Source organism: Passer domesticus, chromosome 3, assembly GCF_036417665.1.
Source record: "Passer domesticus isolate bPasDom1 chromosome 3, bPasDom1.hap1, whole genome shotgun sequence".
Classification (NCBI taxonomy): Eukaryota; Metazoa; Chordata; class Aves; order Passeriformes; family Passeridae; genus Passer; species Passer domesticus.
Genome location: NC_087476.1, coordinates 89,869,293 through 89,894,713, shown reverse-complemented (window position 1 = coordinate 89,894,713; position 25,421 = coordinate 89,869,293). Strand labels below are relative to the sequence as shown.

Below are 25,421 nucleotides of genomic sequence, written 5' to 3'. Positions count from 1 at the left end.
TTTGGTCTAATTGAGAGAAAAGCAAGATAGATGAATTTTGAAATGCAAATTATCACCTTCTGTTATTTTAAGTATTGGTTTTGCCAACATTGTGATCTTAAATATAAAGAGTTGTTAACTTTTAAATATAGTAATAATTGTATTCCATTCTTGACAGTCACAATTTAAAAAATAAAATTGGTAACTTTTTTTTTGAAAGCTGTTCTGAGTATGGTTAATACCTGTGAGAAAGACAGAATTGTCTGCAGCCGTTGCCTAGACAAGGCTGTCTTTGGTAAAGCAGATTTGAGTTGAGGATTTTCTCATAAAGAGAAATTTTAAGGTACTTTTTCAGTCTAACCTGTGAAGTGTCATGTTGTAGAAGCAGCTTGCTGGTCTGACATCTTGTGTAAATATGAAGTGTGAATGAGATGTTTTATTTACACTCCCTGAGTTCTTGTTCCAGCAGCGGGGATGCTTTCTGTTGCATCCCTGTAGTGTTTTTGGAGGACGAGGTTTCAGAACTAGGCTGCCTTTAGAGTCTTTTTTCTTTCTTGTTTAAACAAGTTTTCACCAGACTGTGTTTACTAAAACTGGAGATTTGCTGCTTGAGATCCTAAAACCAAAGGGAGCTTAGCTTCCTAGAAAATATAAGTAGGAAACTGGCCATCAGTAGTGCATCGTATTATTCTGATGCTTTCATAAGCTGTGTGCTATAATCAAGTCTTATTTACACAAACTAGCATTCACAGAAGCCTACACATAAATATATGGTAAATTTGGTTTTATGTAACCTGCTGTTACTTGTGCACAGTGCAAAACCTAAGCAAAAACAAGGCATTGTTTGTAAAGGATTTTGTTCCAAAAAAAAAAACAAAAGACAAAACTGTTTCAATGTGCAACCTGATTTTTGTACTCCCAAATAAAGATGTCACTTTTGCTCTTAAACAATTGAAAATACAGATGCAAAGTGCAGCTGGTCACCTAAAATATATGGCATGAAAATAAAAATTGCTAATTGATATTATTAGCCTGCATGCTATAATTTTTATTTACTGAATAAGGGAAAAATTATTTGCCTCTGTTTACCAAATAGACATTTGGTGCAGAAAAACCTGCATATTATTTGTGTATGTGTTTTTCGGTAGGAGTTTGCAGGCACTCATTAAATCTGCTATTCTGTATTATAGTAATTTAATTTGTGTAGATTGTTTAAGAAGCAAAATACCTGTGGTAGATTAAAGTGCCATTGACCCTGAGATGTGTCGAGGGGTGGGCTGGTCTCATGGTTATAGTGGTAAGACTGGACTTCCTGCTTTTTACCTCCGACTCTGTCCTAGATTTTTTGTGACATTAATGTCTCAGGATTATCCAAAAAAGAAAAGAAAAAAATCTGGATAGGTGGAGGAGCTTTGGGCATCAAAAGCAGAAGGATGGGCTAGCTTGATTTGAAAAGCCCTGGCAATGAGAAACAAGATCAAACAAAACATGAAAAATACATGGCTGGTGTGAATAAGGTCTGGATGTGCAGAAAAAGTACTGATTCCTGTGAGCCTGGGTGTAACAGTTTTACAGCAACCACTTGGAGTGGGATGGCTCTCAAGAGACTCCAGGGTGTCCCACAGAAAACAGTGACAACTGACTGCTCCCTGAATAGCAAAATGTCATGAACTTGGAGTTGGTAACTGAAAGCATAGGTTTGGGGAGAGCATCAGATACTTTCTGAAAAAAATCTGATCTCAGGCTTGTTGCAGGTACACAATGTGTTTCAGGTAAAGTACATGCTCTTGTGGCTTTTCTTAGACTCTGTAACTAGAATAAGCAGTAAGATGTACCCAAGCTGTTGATTTGTAAAAATCTGAAGTTTTAGTCTGGCTGTCATAAAAGCCAGTTGTTAACTCCAGAAGAAACTGTACTTTACCTGTGTTTATTTATGTCTATTCTTATTAGTAGTATTAATATTACAGATGGTACTAAACCTTGAAGATAGCATACAAGATGCCTTGTGAAAATAAACTGAGCTAGTTATGAGGTTAATTAATGTTTGCTTTGTTTTGATAACAGAACAGTAGTAAAACTTTGTCTCTTTTGTCACACAATTATTTTAGAGGAAGTTTTGATTCCATCTGGGGCTGCTAAAAGAAAGAAAGAGCACAGTTCCCTCTATTATTTTTTCTTCTTCTTCTTCTTTTTTTTTTTTTTTTTCCCCAAAGAGGAACATAGATGCTCGTATGTTTTTGAATAACTTTGAGATGAAGCTTTCTATTTTCATACTCCATTTGATCTTAGCAAATGTTCATTGGACTTGCCTCACTACTTTATTGTTTAAAGACCATGATAAACTTCTTATATTTAAATATAGATGGTTCAATACTGTGCTTTATAAATTGCTGAAGCATTTTAAGCAAAACATTATGGCTAGATTGCTTGTGGGATGTTTTATTTAGTGACTGTATCTTACAGTATCTTGGCTGACTGAATCTGTAGAGAGTGAATTAGGTTGGAGTTAGTTTAGTTTATTCTCTGCAAATGTTTCTTTACATATATAGATATAAAAAGATGATAAAACAGTAATCTTTTAAAATTAAGTGAGTGTACGGTAAATAGAATTTCCAGAGTCTCTAATGATTTTTCATGCAATGTTTATCTTACGGATGACAGGAGGGGAAAACATTGTATTTCTTTTCAGGATGTTGAACAAGTCCAATTCCTCATGAACAGTTTCAGATACCTGATGGTAGTTCAGATGTCTCCTTATTTTCTTATCAGTGCAGAAATTATACTTGAGAGTATGCTGTTTCTGCTTGCAGTGTGGGGTAAGGGAAAAGCCATTCCTGATTCCTGGGTGTCTGGGGATGCACTACATCCACCTAGAGCCAGGTTTCCTGTGAGCTGACTGGAGATGGTTTTTTTTTTCATATATATATATATATATATATATATATATATATAAATATATATATATATTACTGTTTGTCCTACAGAATTTTTGATTAAGTTTTTGTTCTTGGTGATTCACGAGCCATCTGGCCTGAGATGCACAGTGAATGTCTAAGGCCTCCTGTAAGCCTGGCTTCTTCCATGTTAACCACTGTTTGCATGTGCTGGTCGTGAAGCATTATTGTCAGCCCTGGAGGGGTTTGGAAGAAAATGTGGCAGGTGTGGTAGTAAAAGCCTTTGAAATCCTTCAGCAAGAAGGGTATATATTTCAAGTTGCTGTGTAAAGAATGAGAAAATAAGCCTCAGTTTGCCATTGATAACTTTATTGAGAATGTGTGTTCAGGAGAGGGGAAGTTCTGCTTTTTCTTTGGAACTGGCACTTCTGTTTAAAATACAAAATGTTGTCGGCTATGTCTCTCTTAACAGGAAGTAAGGTATTGCTGTGTATAATGCAAATATTGAGATAAGTATGGGAACCATAAAGAAATGGCCTTTCAGTTAAGACCAGCTGCTCTGGAAGGAGGACAGTGCAGGGTAGTGAAGGTGTTTACCTGCACCATCTGTCTCTGTCTAAACCTGATAGCGTTTTACAAATCTCCTTCCCTTCAGTTATCCCAGTGGCTGCTGTTGGAATTGCTCTGTGCAGGAATTTAGCATTGCTGTTGACCTGTGCTTCGTGGTGCTGGATGTCATGGTCCTACTTTGGGAAGGGAGAAAGAGGAAAGCTCTCTCTTTAATGAAATTGCAGTAAAGTTGGAGGAGCTGTTGACTTTTTTTCACCCTACTTTATTATTTCTCTGATTTTCTATTTTTATGTTTTTTTCTGCAAATGTTGTTCTGACAGTCCTAGAAGCACCAACACTGTGTACATGTGTACACATGTTTATTTTTGTACAAATCTGGGTAAGGTCCTTGATTTCAAGGTTCATGAAGGACGGATTTGGCACAAATATCCCCATGTTATTCACTCAAGCTTATGTGTCGCTACCATTTATTGTCTAAATTACTTTGCTGATGGATTGAGATGAAAATGTTTTCTTAGTGAAGGCAGATATTGTAGTTCAGATTTATTACAATATTGAAGCTTTAAAAAAAGCATATGCCCTGTGTGGTATATTACATTAGCCAGCTACTCTGTGTTCCTCAAAAGCACTTCATAATCTACGGTTTCTAAATTTTACCATGATGTTTAGTCAAGATAAAATGCAGTAATATTGATGTGGTATCCTGGCCTTATTATGATCAGTATTGCATCAGAAGTCATGAGACCTGTTCGAAGGAAGGAAATGTAAACAACATATGTTTATTTGTAATGTACGCAGTGACTTTTAAATTTTCTTTTTGTTTTTAAGGAAAAAAATTATTTTAACCTGAAATAAGGAAACTTTGGAACCTAGGGAAAGCAGCTAGAAGGTAGATATTGCATAATAGGAAAAAAGTTGAGCTAAAATTTAGCTCTTGTAAAGAAGAGGACTCAGGTGTTACCCTCAGCTGACTTTTCCATTTTGTGTTCTGTGTTGGTTCAGATGACTTGTTATGCAGCTTCTGCTTGTGCATGAGAACCCTGACAGAGCCCTTCAGCCCTGGGAGAAATCTGTGTTACTTGCCTGTTCTTAATTTATTCCACTCATGTAATTTTGGTTGTGGCCAAAAGTGGATGGAACTTCAGTGCTGCTGGAACACCAGTTCAGTGCTGCTCATGTCAGAGAACTGCAGTGACATTTGTTTTGGCTTGACATATATTGAAAGTGTTCTTCCAGTTGAAAATATGAGCTTGGATTTTGAGGAAGTGGACTCTGGTTTGCTTTTTGACTCTTAGTCTATATATGTCCATTTTCTTCATCAGTGCTACTTCCTGTAATGAGCAGTTCTGTGAAAGGAGGCACTGTAACTTTTGTTCTTTAGAGAATTGGATCAGCATCTCTGACTGCCAGCATGAAGAGAAATAGCACCAAAACAGAGTAAATTTTTTTTTGCTAGAATTTCTTTTCTCTGTGCTCTGAATGATGTAATTTTTTTCACATTTAGGTAATTTTCAATTGGGCTGTAACTCATGAGGCCCATTCCCACTAAATGTCTTTGGGGGAAGATGAATTCTTTCCTTCTGTGGCATTATTCTAAAATTTAAGGTGTGTCCATATGGGATAGTTAGTGGAACTGAGTATGTAGTAGTTAATCTTATTAATTCTTGGCTTTGTTGTCCTTATTCTGTAATAAGTGTGTAATTTAATTTAAAAATAAAAATCATCACTTGCTGGGAAGAAAGCTCCCTTGAACTGAGAAGGCATTTCCATTTAGTAGGTTTCACTGAGAATTGCTGTGAATACGTTTCACCAGCTGGTTTATGTGGAAAGGCCCAACTTTGGGGTTTTTTTTTTTGTTTTTCTTTTTTTAAAAGATAGTTACCTAGAAGGTTGGCCTTTTTGAAGGACTTTAAAATTAAATTGCAAGAACACGTTTTGATTTTTACACAAATTCTCTCAATTTACTGTAACTGCAGCTTCATCTGGTGCTCGCATGGGATCTTAAAACATTTCAAAAATGCGTGTAATTGTCTTGATACAGTTCCTCATGTAGTTGCTGTTACATCTTTGTAAAAGTTTTTGGTGCTGATAGGAGCATGAATCTGTAAGGAGTGGAATAAATTCCGCTGTGTGACACCCTTATAGTGATGTATTGGTCGTTCCAAGGCCATTAAGTGTGGTAAACTCTTCAGCGTTACATATGTGCTACCTCAAGAAACAATGCCTGAGCCATCCTTCCTTGTTGCTCTTGCAACAGCAGCCTGAGCTTAGTTCTGGGAGGTGCTGAGCCTCTTCCAGCTTGTGTGGCAGCTGCACATCCCTGAGCTCAGCGTGGCTGGGCTTCCCTGCCTCTGGGGAGCTGTGGGGTGACTCCTCCCTCTCCCTGACCCTGGCCTGGGTCTCATCTGGAGCTCTCCTTGGCCATGCTTATGCTAAGCTCCATAAAATGATGAGCAGGATTTTTTTGCCCATGCTGCACTGCTTTTCACAGCAACAGCTATGTGACTTGTATGCTAATTGTTGTCCTCTGCTGGGGAGCTGGTGTGGCTTTTGCCACCAAAGCTATTTTAGTGCAGCTTCTGCATTTTTTTGACAGTCAAAATGAAGATTTCATCTTCATTGCAATCTGGTTTTCTGCCTGTTTTAGGGCAGACAGCGTGGTGTGTTTGTATTTAATAATTTTTGTAGTTTAAAGCCTGAGTCAGTGAAGGCCAGGTTTTCTGCATGCATCATGGTACTGAATAGGTGTGTGTGTATGGCCAGGGACTGTCACCCCCTTCTCCCTTCCCTGCTGTCCCTTGTGCCTGTGCAGCAATAGCAGTGTTGGGTTGGATGCTAGGGGAAATGACTTTTCATACCAATGAAAAGTATGGGCTGGGCTGTAGCAGTACACAGTTACTGGCTGTGGTTATGCTGTTTGAAGCAGGTTTGATATCTCTCTATAAGACCATTGTGAGAAGCCTCCCATGGGGATCCTACTAAAGAGTGTGGGTTAGGCATGAGATAAATGCTACCCTCAAAGGTGAAACTGAGGCATGCAGTAGACTACTGCACCCTCCCTTGTGCTGCTCTTATGGATGTTTTAGGCCACTCTGATCTGTCCAGCTCTTCTGGCCAGGATAAATTCTCTAAATATGCTTTGCTTTACTATCTGTCATTGTCCAGTTTTGTCCAGAATAGAAAAATCATAACTGTGATGCCTACAAGTCGCAAAAGTGCCTATGTATGCATGGAAAAGACAAATTATGCATGAAATGTATGGTGTTGCTGTTCTTGAACAATGCAGTCTGTAGGTGGCTAAAGGGCTAACTAAATTGCAGGCATAATGAAAGCTCTGTGGTATTTAGTATATGTTCTGTCAGCATTAAACAGTCACCTTGTAAATATATGTTAATTTTGAAGGTGTAACTGACCTTTTTAATATTAATTGAAATGTCTCATGTTCAGAGGTTGGTGCTATCCTAGAAGAGACAGAAGCCTGTGACTGGTGGAGCCTGGGTGCCATTCTTTTTGAACTCCTCACTGGGAAGGTAGGGCTCAGGGCAAGTGACTTGATAAAAGTGACTTATTGGCCAGTAGTTTCTTACCAGTGGTGTGCCCAGATGTGATTCTTGTGATTGTATTTCTCTGATGGGCTTTGCCAACCTGAGCACTCCCAATTTGCTTAGTCTGCATGGGACCAGAGAAACAAATCATGCTTAGCCTTCAGCAGAACAACTTAATAGAGCTGTACCAAACTAAGGACTGAAAAAATAACCAAAACTATGCTGCCCTCTTAGCTACAGTGAAATCTAAGTTCTCTAACATTCCACCTGTACATGTACAAAACTTTTGCCCTAAAACTTCCAGTAATATTTCCTGAGACTATGTAGAAACCATGTATTGTTGTTACACATTAATTCAGTATTTTGAGACAAAGAGTGCTTGGCCAAATCAAACTGGTGATTGGTTGATGGCTCTGAACAAAGAAAGCAAAGTCCACCTAATTCGCAGGCTCTTCAAATTTGAGCAATAGAACAGAAGCTTTAAGATGTAAATGTTCTAAAGCTCTGTCTCAGGGAGCTCATCAGCACCTGTAGACATTCCTCCCAGAACCAGTACTTCATACTAGGAAGCACTGAATTTTGGCTTTGTGTGTTAAATTTGCATGGATTATAGGAGATAATCCAACACTGCGGTTTTGAAATTAATAAATATGCCTTCCTGCTTTGATTTATTTTTTCCCTTTTTCCTTTTCTCCTCCAGTCTCTGGTTGAGTGCCATCCATCAGGAATAAACACTCATACTTCTTTGAATATACCAGACCATGTATCAAAGGAGGCCAGATCACTGATTCAGCAGGTAGGTGAGGGTTTTCTCTATGTGTGTGTGTGGATGCAACAAATATTTACCTGACTTGTTCTGGTGCAGTAAAGGTAAAACCAGAAAGCTGCTGGTAGGAACATGGATGGCCCTTTTGTCAGTACTGATGAATTTTGCCCGGTTGTCTTGTTGCATTTGCAAACTTTGACTTCTGCTGCTGGCTGGGTCTGTAGAAAACTGGAGTGCTTTGCCATTTCTTCAAAGAACAAGTTTGGCATATGCTTTGGAAACACCTGCTGGTGATGCATGAACATTTTAGGAATTCTGCCCTAAATGTTCATGGAAACATTTGTAGTGAGCTAAAGTAAAAAATGCTGATGCCAATTCAGCAAAATAGCTCAAAGTGCTATGAAACCTGTAGCACACTGATTTGAAGTTATGACCTTGCTGTTGGTTGAAAGTGTGTAGCTGTCCTCCAGGAAACCTTCTGGATGCAATTTTTTAAGAAAAGTACTTTAAATGGTGAATTCAATGACTTTTGTAGTCAGAAGACAAAGTGAGTAGGTTGGACAAAAGGCAAAATTGTAAAATATAGACAAGCTTCCAGACTGAAACACCATTTTTAAATTAATGGGAATAGTACTGTTTGATGGTTTTAATTTACTCTTAGCTTTACGTAGTCATAACTGAACATATAGTACAGGGTGTTGAAATTCAGTTAATGCAATTTTCCTTCTAGTTAATTTTGACATAACTTTGGAAGTGGTGCCTAGATCTGACCTGTTCCACTTGAGAAGAAGAAGCAATATATGTGAATTGTGGTGTTCAGCTTTGAAGAGGATTTTGCTAGCGGGTACATAAATAATGGCATGACTTAGATGCAGTTTTGAACAGAGGAGAGTGGACAAAGTATTTCTTGAAGAAACCAAAGGAAACAGATTTTGAAAATACAGTGAGTGAGAAGACCCAGTGACAGATTGATTTCTGTGCTGTTACTGTGAAATGATTAGTGGAAATGGAACTGTATGTTTGGACACCACCTATTTTGACTAAGTGACATGAAGTCACTGAAGGTGAAAGTACATGTCTGGCAAAGGTGGAAAGGGAAATGACTGAAGAAAAATCGCATTTCTATATAATCTGTATTTATATAGTTGTATGGTAGCAAATTTTTACCTTCACCCACAGATACTATAAGAGACAAATAGCTGAAGGAAAGCAAAATCATATTTAATGAGGGGAATTCCTCCCATCAAGACTAGAAGACAAATGAAGTTATCCAGTCCATGTGTCCCTGCCAGTGCTGGATTGTTTTTTGCTGTAGATTAATGTATTGCTTATTTTCACATATGCCAAAGAATCTCTTTTGCCACTGGTGGGTGTAAAGTGGCAAATGTATTTCTGCACTCACAGCTGTGTTACAAGGCCATGTCTGTTCAGAGAACAGTCTCCCCAGTGCCTGTTAGATCAAGCTGTCTAGTGTAGGGTGGTGACTTATCTCATGGAGGTTTGGCTGTATGAAGCAGTAAATCACATTTTTGTTGTGTGACTATCCAAGGAAGCTGCCATTCATTGTTGAGGAAGCCTTGTCAGGAAAAGGAAGAGAGCTCTCTTGGCATGGATAGCAATTTGTCATTGCTACTTTCCTTCCCCCCAGTGCCAAGGGTAAACAGGTCAAAACATCACAGAGTAACTCTCTGGGATCAGTGTTCAGCTATACAGAAAATTGTGTCAGGCGTTGTCTCCTGCTGTGGCTTCCAGTCCAGGTGACTTCAATGTAAACATCTTCTTCATTTAGCCAGCATCTGAAAAACAGAGATCTGTTTATTTCTGCTGAAAAATAAAGTTTTTTTTGATGTTGGTTAGGAATTTTTCACTCAGGTTTTTTTTTTTTTTTGTTTTTTTTTGTTTTTTTTTTGTTTTGTTTTTGTTTTCAGGAACCTTCAAGTTCTACTACAAACAAAATATGCAATGTGACTTTTCAATAGGTGTCTGCTTCAGTTTACATTTGTTTTCTGTGATTAAAGTTATTCTGGAAGGACAAACTCCAGAAAATAAGTGACCATGTGTGATTTCCCTGTGCTGGTGCTGCCTGTATTTCCAGGGAAGGCAGATACACTCTGGCTGCATCTGTGGCCTGTGGGAAATACCAGAGCAGTACCATTCACTGTCAGCAGGCTACTTTTACTGTGTGACACTATGGCTGTAAATAGCAGAACCATCTTAAAATCTGTAAATTCCTATGTTTATGGATGTAGGCTCATTTAGATGTTGACTGCATCAAGATATGAATACACATTTTTCCAAGTGACAACTGGGAGAAGTTATCCTATTAGCTGTTGCAGAAAAAGCAAGCAAGAGATCCTGCCTTTGTACTGGCTGTAATTGAATAGAGTATAAACACTTCTTGAAAACTGCAAAATATGTTTGTGTGTCTTTATTAGTCTCTTTGGAGTTTACCTTTGCATTCCCTTTTATATGGATTGGTATCTTTAAACAGATGTAAATATTGTGATTTTCTTTTCACATGAATTCAGCATGTGATGTACAACTAAAAAGCAAGTGAGGTGCTGAGTTTCAGGAAATTTCCATGAAGCCATTAGGCTGGTTTGTTTCTTTCACTGGGGTTTTGACTTTGCAGTTTTAGGCCATTTGTAGGACTCTTTAAAACTTTTTTTTTTTTTTAGGAAATGGAGAGCTGGCTATGTTATCCTGATATTTTAGGACCAACTCAAAATTTATGAAACGGAAAGTTACAGACCACTATCCCTGATGTAGCCATAACACAGTGGCGTGAGCAAAGGTTAACATGAAGCAAACGCAGCGTCCAGAGTTCTACTGATGCAGGCTCTGCCTGCTGCTGTCTCTTTTTAAAACGAGGTTACACTTGAAATGAAGTCCCAGTGTGCAGTGCTTTAGGGAATTGCATGCTGTGATCAGTAGTCTCTGAAGACTGTAAGACTGATACTCAAGGAAAGGAGAGTCTTCTTCCATTTACTGGATTTTAGGAATTTCAAGTATGCTTTTGCACTCTTGAAAGTAATTCACAGAGCAGGAAAACAGTAGGATGTCCCTTACCTTAGACCTTTCTGGAACTTTTAAGCAGTTGTTTTTGTTCTTACTCACTGAATCATGTGTTTTTTTCTTTTATGTCAAGCTTTTGCAGTTTAATCCTGCGGAGCGTCTTGGTGCTGGCGTTGCTGGTGTTGAAGACATCAAATCTCATCCATTTTTTGCCCTTATAGAATGGGCAGATCTTCAGAGATGAGAGATATGTGCCCTCTGAACAAACTCAGGTCAACTGGACAAGTTTCTCTGGCACAGGAGCACCCTGACTCGCTTCCTTTGGATGTCTCAAGGCACTTGGACATAATGGCTAAAGGATGCTGGAGCAACAGAACCAAAAGTGAACACTTTTAACAGGAATCACTGGTTGTACAGGGTGCTGACTTGTTTCTACCACAGCTGGTTGCTATGTGTGTGTGAGTCCTTTCATCAAAGGAAGGTTTGTGAGGCAACTCCTGGGCAGCATGTTTGGCACTGCCAGATAAGCAGGGGCAGGAATGTCCTCCTGGTGCTTTGTCCGGTGATGGAAGTATCTATAGACTGTGCCAGTTGAAAGTATTTTTTTATTGTGTCAATAGACCATTTCCCTATGCTAAGTGCAGCTCTTGGGGGAGGGGTAAGGAAGGAATAAGCAAGTAATTTATTAACGGTATATGCTAAAGAAAATACTAAATAAAATACTAAAATGCTTTATGCAAAAGTTGACACATTAAAAATAATATATCCATTAAAAATTAAGAAAGCTGTTGCATAATACTGTGGAATGTGTCTTGAAAATAGCATATAATTTCCCATTCTGGAAAGGGCATATAAAAGGCAAATAATGCTGTCAAATGTTGTACTTTGTTGGCTGGCAATGTCTGTTTAAAACTCTTGACTGTTGTATTTGATGAGCTACGTGTTAAAGTCACTACAGAAAGGGAAATCTTCTTTTCCTCAGCTGGATAAACACTGCTTTAGCACTCTAATAAGGAGCAAGAACACATAGCACTAAATAAATATATAGATAAAAAAGGAAAAACTCTTCTTTCATCGCTGCAGCCACTGCTTTATCACTTAATGAACTTTACTTCCTCTAAGTGTCCTATTTTTAGCTGCTACTTCAGGAAAAAACCTTTCTGCTTGTGTTCTTGTGCTTGAGGAAGCTTCTGAACTCCCCTGTTTGTTAATAGTCTTAATAAATCAAAGAAAGCCTTCACCCACTCTGCTGCTTGAACAGGAAGAAGCCTGGGATTTGCTCATGCCAAATGACTAAGTGACATCTCTGAGCAAACCCTAGTGGGTAAGACTTGGGCAGGAGCCAATTAGCTGACCTGTTTGTTTGCTAGAAACGTCTGGAGAATGGGAGAAGAATATAAGACATGCAGAATATTTTGCTGAGTGCTGCTAGTGCTGCTAAGCAGCCGTGCCTGTATGGGTTCCTGACATCCAAATGCTGTGCACTGCAACGTACAGATTATGTATCCATGGGTTTTTTCCTAAATATTCCCTTTGCTTCCACTCTTTTTTTCCCCCCTTTTCTTCTTCTGCCCAGCTTTATCCGGAGAACAAAGGGCAAATTCCTTTGGGAAAGTGAGGTGACAGCAACGATTATTGAATTTACAACTCAAAAAAAAAAAAGTATCCTTCCATTTGTATTTTAGCAGTGTATTTTATGGGCACTCCCAAAAGTGCATCTGTACAGTCTCCATCTGTTAGACACCAGGTTGATGTATTCAAATAAAGTGGAAAAGGAAAATGTTTCACTTAAACAAAGGAAATCTGGAAACATTTTTTTTTCCTTTTAAAATTATTCCACTCCCTTCTTTTTTTTTTTTTTCTTCCCTTTCTTGTGATCACCAGGCCAGCAGAGGGGCTGTCACAACACTGCAGGTTGTAACCAGGTCACTAGTATCACTGCCTACCCGGTGCTGTCCAAGATTACATCACTCACAGAAGCTGTGTTTCAACCCGCCACCCTCTGGCTTCATAACAGGAACTCCCTCAGGTGAGCCACAGGAACAACTTCCTGTGCCGAGCGGGTCGGAAATCTCTAATGCAGAGACCAAGCTGATCCCGAGCTTCCTTCCAGCACTGCCCTGGCTGTGACTTTGGAGAGGGCTCGTTGCTCAAGGAAAGCCTCCCTCCCCTCGGCCACCTGACTCCCTCCCTGGGGCTCTCTCACCCAGCCACCAGATCATGCCACTGCCTGTGTTGATCTGTCCCATTGCATTTGCCTGGTGATAACTGTACAAAAAAGTATTTTCCACGTTACTTTGAAATGCTGTCGTGTTCAGTTTGTGCTCGTGTGCTGGCTGTAAGCAAAGTCAGGATTAGATAGCAGGGGAGCACAGGCTGGTTTCTGTGAGCAGCCGCAGGAGAACCCTGTTTTGGCAGAAACCAGATGATCAGTCACTCTCACTGCAAAGCATTCCATTTAGTTAATGACACCAACATATTTTTTCAAGTATGTTAGTAGTGAGGAAATCTAGATCATGGAGAGTAGAAGGAATGGCAGTATGACTTGCCAGAAATGAGCTTTTAAGATGCTACAAGTATTTGTAACATTACCAATGATTCAGATAATTGTTTGTCAAGGGAAGCACGGTCTGGAGTTAATTGCACAAAACCAATCCTGCTTCTATTTTTATTTTATTTCCTTGAACATGTATTATGTTGTATTGGTGTTTACATGTATTCCTTCAATAAACAAAACCTTTCAAACCTAATTCAGACCTTGGCTTTCTGAACTTCACATTTAGTTCTTGAAGACTGACCGTACCTGATCAGTGCTTTTTGTCCTTTGCTTTAATGAGTTGAAATGCTCTAGATACCTTCATTTTGGTGCCTGTTGTGGTGCACACCTCCATTTGGATGAGTGTTTATTCCCACTTCCTTCTGTTACACCTAATAGCTAACAGCAAAACAAAACAGTGCCTTTTTTTTCCACAAGAATTAGCTACAGTCTATGTAAAACACGGTAAAATAAACCTGTAGATTTTCTTATTCTCCTCTGGATGTTCAGGTACAGCAGATTACACACTTGGGGCATCTCAAAGTGGTAATGCTTTGCAACCTGTTAAACCACCCTGTAATATTCTTTGTGTTCTACTAAGAAAAACTGGGACACAAAGTGTTCAAAGGCTTGCCCTGGGTAGAATTGCTGTGAGGTAAGCCTGGGCCCCTGCCCAGACCTATAGGAGAAACTGCATCTCCTGAAATACAAGGGATGTAACTTTGAATGGCTGTATTCACAGCTGCTGTTCTGTAGCGCAGCTCCCGTGTCTCCTGTGAAAATCACCTCGCAGACAGCAGTCACAGTCACGCTGACTCTGGGCGCACCTTTGGGATGCTGAGTTGGCAGGGTTACCCGTGCTGGAGCATCCACCCGGCTCCTCTCTCCAGTGCTAACCTGTTCCTTGGTGTGTCCCCGCAGCGAAGGGCACTGCGATGAAGAAGGCTGGGGAGGTCAGCTCTCTCTAAATGAAGCACTCAGCATAACAAGGTACGGGGAAGTGCGAAGTAAACCACTATAGGATTTTCTTTTTTTTTGAGTGTGGTATCATTTGTTTTCTCAAGGACACTGAGTAGGAAGCTGGAGAAACAGAAACTTCCTCTGTGGTGAGATTTATGGTAGGGATTTTAGCAATAAAATGAAAAAGTACATTTGTTAGTTTCTTTGGGTTTTTGTTTTCTCTGAGGGCTGTGCTGTGAGCTGAGTGCTCTGGGTCTTGGCTGCTGCCTGGTCCTGTGCTCCATGTGAGTGGCCATTTCCTGGGCCCTGGCACGTGCCATCCTGTGGCTGGGCACCCATTGTTCTCCTCCAGTCTGCAGCACCTCTGGCAGCCAGCCCTCAGCTCTGTGTGTCTGCTGAGCTACCCGTGGCTTTCAAAGCAGAGCCCCACAGCTTTTGCAGGCCCCAAGAGGTTTGCAGTGTGGGATTGGTTTGCCTGCAGCAATGTTGCCCATTCCCTCCCCTCGGTGGCTTGTTCCCTGAGGACTGCTGTGCTTGCTGTGTGGTGTCCTGAGGGGCCCATGGGAGATGCTGCTGGAGAGGCCCCTCGTGTGGCCGGGGCCTGTTGTTCCCCTCAGCCATGCTCCCGCCCAGCAGCCTCCTGCGGCTCTGCTCTGCAGTGGTTCGTGGCACCACGTACATTAATGGTGGTTGTTTGGCATGTGCCCCCCAAACAAAGGGTGGGTTGGGGCCTAGTGAGCACCAGATCTGGGGCCTTGGCCACCCCGGTGCCAGAGGATCTCCCATGTGGTTGTGCCTCTGGGGCTGGGCTCCCTGTGAGTGTCACACCATGGTGCTGCATGGGGACAAGGGCTGTGGCAAGGTCACCAGGCTGGGGTGACCTCCTGCTTAGGGGAATGGGTCTGGGGGCGAGGAGGGGAGTGGGGGACTGGGCCAAGCGGCAGCAGGGATGCTGGCAGCCCCCAGGACAGGGTGCCTCACGTGGCTCCAGCTGCTGTTTGGGAAGGGGTGGCAGAGCCAACTCCCAGAGGGGGAATGGGACTTGCTTAAAAGGTGCCGAGCAGCTGCTGCTGGCAGCAGGGGTTGAGACTGGCAGCACAGGGCTGGCTGCTGTGCCCCGGGGCGGTGGAGGGCTGGTTCCTGCCTGAGCCATCTGCATGAGCAGAGCTGGGCAGCCCTGGCCCAAAGGTTGCGTTGTCCTCAAGAAAATCCCAACTTGTGAGTGGCAAAACGGTGGAAGTGATCCCACTGCTTGCTGGTGCTGTGCAGCGAAATCTCCTGCACCCCTGCTGCGGGGCAGAGGAGGCTAATCAGGGTACAGCAGAGAGGATGCTCCAGACTCCTGGCAGCGGGTGACAGCTTGATGTGCTGCCCCAACAGGACCTCACTGTCTCTTGGCAGATCAGAGGCTCTCCTTCTCCAAAGGCCACTCTGTCTCCATCTTCTTGGCCCAGAGACCCATCAGGAGGGATTAGTGCTGCTGCCAGAGGACTGCAGTGGCTCTGTGATGTGTGGGAAGGCTGGGGACACGTGCAGCTCTGGGCAGTGGTGAATTGGTGTTGTCTTGGGTAGGCTGTGGGTAGTTGCCTTGATGCTTTGCTGCTGAGATCCTAAGGGTGGCAAGTTTGAGAAAAGTCTTTTGGGGATAATAAGCTAGACTAGGCTGTTGCCAAGTGGTGGAGCTGAATAAAGATGGACCAGACTAGGAACGAGTAGTTGTTGAGTCAGTGGTCTTCCTTAGCAGAGCCTTGCTAACCTCTTTTTTACTTTGCCTTGGAGAAGAGATGTTTTGCCTTGATACAACCTCACTTGTGCCAGTTTCTCCCATCCCCTTCCATGAGCTGAGCCATTTATTTCTGGGGTATTTTCTAGGTTTGCTTAGCTCTGTGTTACATCCTTAAGCCTTGGTCATAGATTTTCTTGCCCTTTCTGTGCCCTTGATTCTGAAATGCTGCCCCAAAATGCTGGGACACAGGAGCAGATTATTAAATGCACCTGTTATCCCCACGTACTGGTGAAGCAAAGAGAGAGGATTACTCCCACAATATGAGAGTACAGGGATTGTAAAAGCATTAGGAAATTGGTTCCCTCAGCAGTGTGTGAGTAATGAGAGTTTTATGGCACCTCATGCAGCGGTGGGATAACGAGGAGGGAGCCTCCATGAGAGACCAGTGGTGTGCCATGATTTAGAGCACAGCTCTGGCCAGCTATGCTCCACTTGGGGTGTCGCTTGTGCTTTCTGGTCTGACATTTGCCAGCTCAAAATCTTACTTTACAAACGAGGCATGGAGGAGAGCTACTTCAACAGCATGGATCATGAGCCAAGTGGCACATACCCATTCTCCAGATTTTAAAATTTGCTACTCTGCTGCCTTGGTTGCCATCCTTTCCAGCATCATGTCTTCTTTGGTCTCAGAGAACTCCCCTGCCATCAGCCCCTGCCAGGTCCAGCAAACACAATAGGTTGAGGTGAGAGGGGAGTTCCCCTGAGAAGGAGAACTCCTTCTGCTGCTCTGGCTCCTTGCAGACCCCTTGACAGGTGCTCTGGGATACTGCAAAGTCCTGAGTTAATCCCCTTCCCAGGGTAGAGCAACTGCATAGTGTGAAGTCCCAGCCCCATTAACATCACTGGGAGTTTTCCCATTGACTTTTCTGGGGTCAGGAGCTTACCCTTCAATTACAGAGAGAAGCCAATTTCATTGGAAACAGGTATAGAAAGCTTATTTGCTTTCCTACTTTAAGTACACCCATGCAGTTTCAGTCCTGCTGTTAGTGAAATAAACGTGTGGTTTTTTATTTGGTTGGTTTTTGTGGTTTGCTTTTTTTTTAATGTTGTTTTGGTTTCATTGCTGTTCTGGTGGATGCAGTTAATATGGCTGTTCAGTTACTCTCCCTGCCGAGGGTGAGGTCTGCTAGTCTTCCCTCAGCCTTTGCCGTGCCTCTGATTTACTGTGGGGGGGCCTCCCTATAAAACAGGGAGGGCATTTTGCCTGGTGGCAGAGATGGGAAGAGTTACTGAGAGCCTGCCCTGTGTTTTAAGGCTGAGCAGTCCTTGACGAGCAGGGTTGCACAAGCCCCGTTAGGGTGACTGGAGCTCAGAGGGCTGAGAAAGGCAGGCATCTGGTTTCCTCATTATTTCTTTTCATAAATAATCCCTTGTCCTTGCACCCTGGACTCTGACAGCGTTTAGAATATGCCGGGTGGGTTTTTTTTCTTCTCCTCTCCGAAACTTATTCATTTGGAGAGCGATGAAACAATAGGTTTTTGTCTAAATCTTTACCAGTGAAATTGTCAGGAGAGATTTCCGCCCCCCACTCCCGTCTATCTTCCTTTTGTCTCCTTCAGTTGCCGGGGTCAGGATTCGCCGCCAAACGGAGCCCGCAGTTGCTTTTCCAGGCCCCAGATGCCAATATGTGGCAGCATCTGGCTGGTTGGCAGGCGCCGGGCAGTGGTGCTGGCTGCGCTGTCAGGCGGCGGTGGCGGCGCTTGGTGGGCGCCCTGCTTCTTTGAGGATGTGGTCCCAACCAAGAACAGGGATAATAATTAAATATGCTAAAGGAGGTGAATTATTGGCTAGGGCAGCTACTGTTGGAAGCTGCACCGGCACCCGGCCCTGGCTTTTTTTGTCCTCGTCGGCAGCATCCCGTGTAACCTCACCTTCTTGTGCTGTGAGCGTTTCAGGTGCCTTAAGGCATGGAGCTCCTTGAAAGAGAAATACAAATCACTAAAAATGTAGAGATAAAACCCTCTCCTTAGAGGCCATGTGTTTGGCATGGGGAACACACGATAACAGCTTGCTTTAGAAAGGTGACATTTCCACTGAAGGCTGAATAATAAAAAATGCATTAGACTTTTGTAATGAAGACAGCTTCTGGGACCAGGGAATCTACTGCTTCCTTGAAATATATGCGTGGGAGCTCTCCCTGGCCCTAATGGGTGTCACATGTGGCTCTGGCTACATTAATGTTGCAAGCTCTATTAAAAGGGATTGTCAGTAGCCCTTCACATGCGGTGAATCAAAGCTGTCTTTCCCTAACTTTGCTTTAGCTCAGGCTTGTGTGTGTAGGCTGACTTGCCCAGGGTTAAGTCACTTTTAATATTAAGATGGATAGAAAAGACTCTAATACTTTTTTTTTTCTTTTTTTTTTTTTTTTTCCGCTCCCTTTTAATTCAGAGCTTGCTGGTGAAGGACTCTGGAGGGATGGGGAAGGAGGAGACAGCCAGGCAGCTTAAAGAGGCCTCTGAGGGTCATGTTGAGTCTGTGCTATTATGTTCCAGCGAGGAGAATAGCTTTATTGACAGACAGCTGTTTGACTCCTGCAGCCACACAGTATTTGCTGCAGAGCTGCATAAATACTGAGCCTGTGTTGACAAATTCCTCGTCAGTGCAAGATAGTTAAACCTGCTTGTTTAATCATTTGTGTGCTCTTACCTCTGCTGCTGTGAAAAGAATGAGCTGCTGTTTTACAATACAATGCATGAGAAACCTCTAAATGGTCGGAGCTGTTTCACGTGAGGTTTTCAGGGTGTCTTTTTATTTAGACCTTCTTGGAAACACAGTACTCAATTTTTTGTTATGCCAGTTAGGTTTTACTCCGTTCTTTTTTTCTCTCTATTATTTTTTTCCCTCTAAAAAGTGTATAATTTTTGTTTTTTAAATGAAAAATTCTGGCAAGCTGTCTTTACAATGGAGGTAGCAGCTGTCTTGGCAGACCTTAGGTCCTGTCTCCGATGTGACACCAGCACTGGCACGGCCCCTTTAGGAGTCCCACACCTTGGTTTGCAGCACGTGTGCAAAGGCACGTGAGGATTTATGTTTTGGTTTGGCTTTTCTGGCACAGGGATATGGAACGTCTGCTACTGGTCACCTCCTGTCTGTAGCTCAGGGGTGGCTTTTTGACCTCCCACCCATTTCACAATAATATCCACCTTCATACCAGCATACTATCTTGTCACATTGTTGGCCTCATCTCTGGAAATGTAGTATCTAAAATTAAAGATTTGTTTCCGTTTTGGAAATTTTCTGTTGACCTTTGTCACTTGAACAGGTAGAGGGGTGTAAATCAGGGCTCCTGCCACAGAGTCAAAGGGAAAAAAGAGAGATATCTTTGGAGATTTACTTTGGATCCTCTTTACAGTGTGGCATCTCTTTAGTCCTTTCAAAATGTTTCTGGTGTGTGAATGATTTTTTAATCAAAAGGTGAATTATTGAGGGGTGACCAAAAGAGAAAGCCTCACTGAAATGGGAACCTATTGTTCAGTTGTACAAAAAATGTAGAACTGTCAAGTTAGTTTTTAGAGAGATGGGTCACTATGTTTATGTGGCAGTGAAGGAGATGTGCATTCCTTTCAGGATCACAAGTAAAGCTGTGCATGCTTGAAGTGGTTGGTACAGGCAAGCTGTCTGTCCTACAGCTGTAACTACTTATGGGGCTGAACCTGGTGGTGCTGCTGGGTTTTGAAACTTTTTATCAGTTTCCTGGCAAGTCCAGGCCAAGCCAACATTGTCTGATGTTTTCATTTTCTTTTAAAGTCCTGTTGGTGCAAGACATTGGTTATATTGAGATTTACACTTGTATCATAATGCTTGTGCCCTATGGAAGGACACTTCACCTGGCCAACTGTGTCTGCTGAGGCAGCAGAGATCAGCATGCAAAGAAATCAGGTTTCCACTGATTTCAGAGAGTACAGGTAGGGTTTTTTTCCCATTGATTTAACTAAAAAAAAACCAGTATAAAAACAGTCTTAGGAGTATGGCACAGCTTTACTAATTGGCTAGACCAGGCACCCTCACTCAAAGCCTTAGGAGCCTGGACAGCTCCTACATTACTTCCAAGGGAATACCTCCTCCTCTCTTTATATATGTGCTTCCTGAGGGGGTTCCATTTGCAACCAAGTTATTAATTGAATGCTGGTTTTATCATTTACATGACAGCAGTTTTTACTTTCAGTTATTTTTTAGTCTTTTTCTAGATGGACTTGATTCTGGCTTGTGTCCTAGCCACCAAAAGGGTGGTTTGCTGCAGAAATACTTTCTTTCCATTCTAACATTTTAAAAGCTTGTTCCCTTCCTTTTAGTACATCCTTATCGATTGTATGTTGAGGCCCAAGAGCTGTACAAGTTTAAGTAGCTATTAAAATATTTCTATACGAATGAGAAATATTCTAAAAAATCCCAATACTTTGAATGAGATTAGGAACTCTGGAAGCATTAGAATCACTTTTGGCTTAAAGCACAAGTCAACCTTCAGCTAGGCCTTTTTAAACATAGGCTTTCTTTCTGTCCTTCATCTTTCATCATTTTAAGAGACTAACGGCAGAGCTCTGACATAGTCGGTTGAATTCAGAGTCCACCTTCAGAGCTGGGTCAGTACAGCTTCCAGAAGATGATTGAAAACAGATTGGGTTTCTACAGGTTTCCATCTTTTAATCCTGCTGTTGATAGTATGACTGTTGTTCCCACTGGTCTTTTTGACCAGGATTTTTGGCTGGAGGCTAGCAAAACCCAAAGCCTCAAGAATTCCTGCCAGTAGCGGGGCTGATGTAGTCCCCATTCCAATTACATGTGAGTTGGACCAGCTGAAGAAGGACACCAACCCAAAAGTCTGATGGATAACAGAAAAAATCCTGTTCTGTCTTCAGTGAGGTAGCACTATTTTGTCTTTATGCAGCAATCTCATGCAACCCATGTGGAAGCCAGAAGGAGGGAACATTCTCAGCCCCAGAGAACTGACAGCTCTAATGGCCTCACATTAGAGGGCCTGAAACAATGGGGCTGAAGCCACAGTGGGACTGAGCTCTTCAGTCTCTCTTCAGGTGCCTGATATTTCCCAGATGCTCCCCAGCCCAGTGCCACACTCACCCTAATAACAAAGATGTAGATGATTTATATCCACCACAATTTTCTAGCTTGTTTTCCTTGCTCCTGAATGATGAGAACCCCCTGTGCTGGTGTCCAGGTGTTGCTGCCATGGGAGTCCCAGAGGATGATGTACAGCACATCCACCCTGAGCAGTGGGCAGCTCTGCTGCAGGAAGTCAGAGATTTTCTATCATGGAATACAACAGGGCTTTTCTGCAGTCATCATGGAGAGAGCATTTTCCTTGGATGTGTGCAGCTCATTTGTTACAAAGCAAGCCGTGTTCCTGGTGTGCCACTCTATGCACAATGCTTATTTATTCCAGCTCTTAATCAGAGGTGGGTCAAATCCCTCTAAGGAACATAAAGGTCTTACAATGGTTTTTTTAGGAATTGAAGTTGTAACTCCTCCTCTGAAGTCTTGATTCAACAGCATTGATGTCACAATACTGTAAGAAATAGCCATTATCAACCGAACTCCAACCAGGTAAAATCCACCGAAGGAATTTTGTCTGGAGTGGTCAAATTTCAGTGCAAACACAGAGGGTCAACTTGTGACACTTGGCTCCTATATTCCGTTCATAAGCATCCCAGTGTATTTGCTTTGGTCTCCCTGTCGTTTTCCTCCTCTGTTCCCCTGTCAATATATCAGTGTCAGGGAGTTCAGACATCACAAGGGCCGGTGGATTTTTTTATTATTTTTGTAACACCTAATGTGGAATTTTGCATGAGCAACACTCCTTCCTGTCGGCACTTGGAAAATCTTTTGTGTTACGTCCGTTCTTTCTCTGAAGTAATCGCTCAACTATTTCTAGCAATAAAATATTCCTCTGTAGTGCCATCAGGTATGTTAGAAAGATTAGTGCGAGATCTGAAGGCCCTGTCCAGCTAAATTCAACAAAACTTCCATGGTTTTTAATGCTCTCCTTTTTTATTTCTCTGCAGATATTGCTTGTGGACATGGAATAGGAAAAAGGCTCCCAGATACTTCCCGAGAGACACAAGCTACAGAGAGGCTGCACAATATCTGAGTGACATGCCAAGGGTCAGGAACAGGAGTCTGTGCATATCTACAGCCTTCTTTTCTGTGTTTTCTTTTGTTTGGTTTGGTTTTTTTTTCAAAACTAACTTTAAAAACACTACACCAAAGACTTGTCTAAAATTTGTTAGGCTACTAGGAATGGGACCTGCCTCTTCTGCTGGCTGAAAAGGCAGTGGGATTTTTATCTCTCCACAGCTAGGGAAGTGCTCTCAATAAGGCAGTACGAAAATCTTACTTGGTGCCTAAGATGCATTTGGGGGAGAGAAGGTTTTCCTAAGATATTTAAACGTTCACCTGACTAACAATGGGAGAAATCACTTCCTTTGCTCTCCCCTCAGGATCTGACACTAGCTGAAACAGAGATGAAACTCCTGACAATTATTAAGAAATCCTTAAGAATGGAGAAGGGACAGAATTGTGGGTCATACTGTTTTCTGTGTCACCAGTTGCACCAGCTGGAACTGCACATGCAAGCTGAACTTATTTGCAGTGGTTGCTTTGATCTGACTTTGGGAAGCATGGAGCTGGTCTGTCAGCACATGTTTATGGAAAAAAACATCTTCTCTGGCTTTAACAGGGGAATCAGCTCCTCCACGAGTTACAATGCTAGGGAGAAAACAATTGTTTGTTCTTTGGCTTTCTTTCAGTCTTGCTTCAGTTGGACTGTCTGGGGAGGCTTCCTCCCGAGTTCCAAAGCCTCTGCTCTCTTGGAAGGAGCCATGTGTGTGCAGCTGCCCCTGGCATGGCTGCCTCACTGCCCCACTCAGTGCCTTGCTCTACACTGCCGTCTCCTGTGGCTTTTTGTTATATATTAAAAAATAAAAGTTTACTTCATATTGAGAGTATTTTTGTGTAGCACCTTTTTTATTTTTTTTTAATTTTTTTTTTCCTTTTTTTTTGTTTTTGTTTGACAGCCATGACAGGCTCTCCTGATTATTATGGAAAATATAGGGTTGGTGGTAATTACTATCTGAGTATGAATGGGAGCAGAAGTGGGCATAGACTGCACTGGCCTTTCTTTGACAAGGTATAACTTTCTTCTGAATTTCCGTGTTAATTAATGCTTATTTAAAAACCACTTTAATTGGCAGTAAACATCTCAACTTTTTGTACTCATTAAAATGCACCCATTGATGTGTGATGGATTTTTTAAAGCTTAATTAACTTTCTTCCTGTATATATAACCTATAATAATGACAAATACTGGCAACTGCCTCCCTTTCCCCCCTCCCCTATTTTTTGCCCTCCCCCCAGTATTTCTATCACTTGAAGAAAGGGTATAAAGATGGGGGGGACCTCCCTGGGCACAATAATTCAGCCACTCTCTGAGACCCCACAGAGGCTGAGAGTGGCCAGGAGCTACAGGCACCTGCCCTGTGTGCCCACGCCCTACCCTGTGCCTGCTCTTGCAGCCCGAGATGCCCACCATGCCCTCACTCTTCTCCCTTGTGGGCAGAAATTGGATCCTTCTCCCACCTTCACTGTGGGTCATTCATCACCATTTTAAAAAAAATAAAATTGCTGTGGAAACTTTTTCCCAGGTAAGCTTACAGACCTTTTCTTCCCTGAAAAAAACCCAGAATCTTTCAGTGAAAATTGACTTTCCTAGTTATTCTTTCTTTCTTTCTTTCTTTCTTTCTTTCTTTCTTTCTTTCTTTCTTTCTTTCTTTCTTTCTTTCTTTCTTTCTTTCTTTCTTTCTTTCTTTCTTTCTTTCTTTCTTTCTTTCTTTCTTTCTTTCTTTCTTTCTTTCTTTCTTTCTTTCTTTCTTTCTTTCTTTCTTTCTTTCTTTCTTTCTTTCTTTCTTTCTTTCTTTCTTTCTTTCTTTCTTTCGAGACCGGTTTATCTGCATGCACACGTGTCAATGCCAAGTCAAAAGAACCAAGGAGCCTCTGATAGTGCGTCCTGGTTTAGGGCTTTCCTCTTCCTCCAATTTTTAGCCCATATCTGAGCTGGTTTTAGTGCAAGACTTTCTAGTGCAATGAAGAGAACAATGATTTCAACTTCTAATTTTTAAGAGTCACAGCATTTTGGACTATGAAATTAGACTCCTGAATCACTTTTGAACATGAGATGGTACTTTTTACAACTGTGATCCATTGTATACAAGTGAAATTACAAGCAGAACACATTACCGTAGTTGATGAAAATATGCAAATTGCTTGGTTCAGCTATTACACACCTATCATTTCCCAAACTTTCTTCGCAATTCATAGAATATTCTTGCTTAAGGTGGGTAGATGAGAAGTTTTAAAGTGGGCAGTCTGGTTTGTGAAGGCACTTCTAGTGAGTAAATTTTAAATGCATGAAGCATTGATTTAATTTCCACAAGTGCTTAATTTCCAAAAACTCCTAATATCTTCATCCAAAGGTAAACCTGTTTAAAATACCTTGTGAAATGCTCTTCATTCTCCTTTTCTCTGTGTGCTTTCTCTAACCCAGCTGATAATTGTGCTGCTGCCCAGTTCCTTTCTCTTTACCTGTCTCAAAGAGTGATTAGGGTGACTGTCAAAATTTCCCACTGTAATAATAAATATATCATGATATTCCCTCCTGCTCTGTGAATGTTGTATGGCCAAGCTAGCTGATATTTACTAGCAATTACATCTTGTCTGCTTCACAGGAATCTTCCATTCCATGGTGACCAACACAAATCTTTATAGACACAGCTTATCATTCACCTAAATTAAGTGCACACTTAAAACTATGGAGCTTGCTGAGTTTCTCCTGCTGGGTAGTTTTCCTGTACAGATTGAGAATAGGACAAACAAGCTTTGCATTGACCGAGAACTGGATTTCTCTCACCTGCTTAAGGTAATTTAATTAGGGTGACATTATTTAATTATTATTTTAAAATATACCTTCATCTGGAAAAATGTGGATGGCATGCATTATTCTGAACATTAATGCTAACTTTCTTCCTGGGCTGATTTCAAGGCTATCATTAAAAATAAATGCTGCTGCCTGTTAATTTGACCATGTCAATAAATAAAAATGTCCATAACATGTGTATGAGGCTAATTAGGATTTTATAGCTGTGTTGTTCTGGTTGATAGCTGTGCTGTTGGCTTGCTGGGTCTTTATGTTTTGGTGATGTACACCTCATTGATGCATAACATGTAACACCTGTTGATGCAGTAAATGTTTATTCCTGGCAATTTGCCCTCACATCATTTCTGGTACCAGAGCTCTGTGTAGCAGACTCAGGTCTCATAATTAGGCTACCTCGGTTTAGAAGAGCTTTTCCTAAAGGAAACC

The 25,421-nt window shown here is 41.8% G+C and overlaps 1 protein-coding gene across 6 annotated transcripts in view; it reads left to right on the top strand.

Annotated features, from left to right (window-relative positions):
• Positions 1-13,519, top strand: part of RPS6KC1 (ribosomal protein S6 kinase C1) — an 85,078-nt gene extending 71,559 nt beyond the window's left edge. For 4 of the 6 annotated variants that reach the window (XM_064414252.1, XM_064414253.1, XM_064414254.1 and 1 more), the window contains 3 exons: positions 6,891-6,973; positions 7,689-7,784; positions 10,903-13,519. In XM_064414252.1, coding sequence (XP_064270322.1) covers positions 6,891-6,973; positions 7,689-7,784; positions 10,903-11,013 — 290 coding nt within the window. In that variant the 3' untranslated portion in view covers positions 11,014-13,519. The other 2 variants (XM_064414250.1, XM_064414251.1) reach the window with 2 other exon arrangements.
• Positions 13,520-25,421: the final 11,902 nt, after the last annotated feature.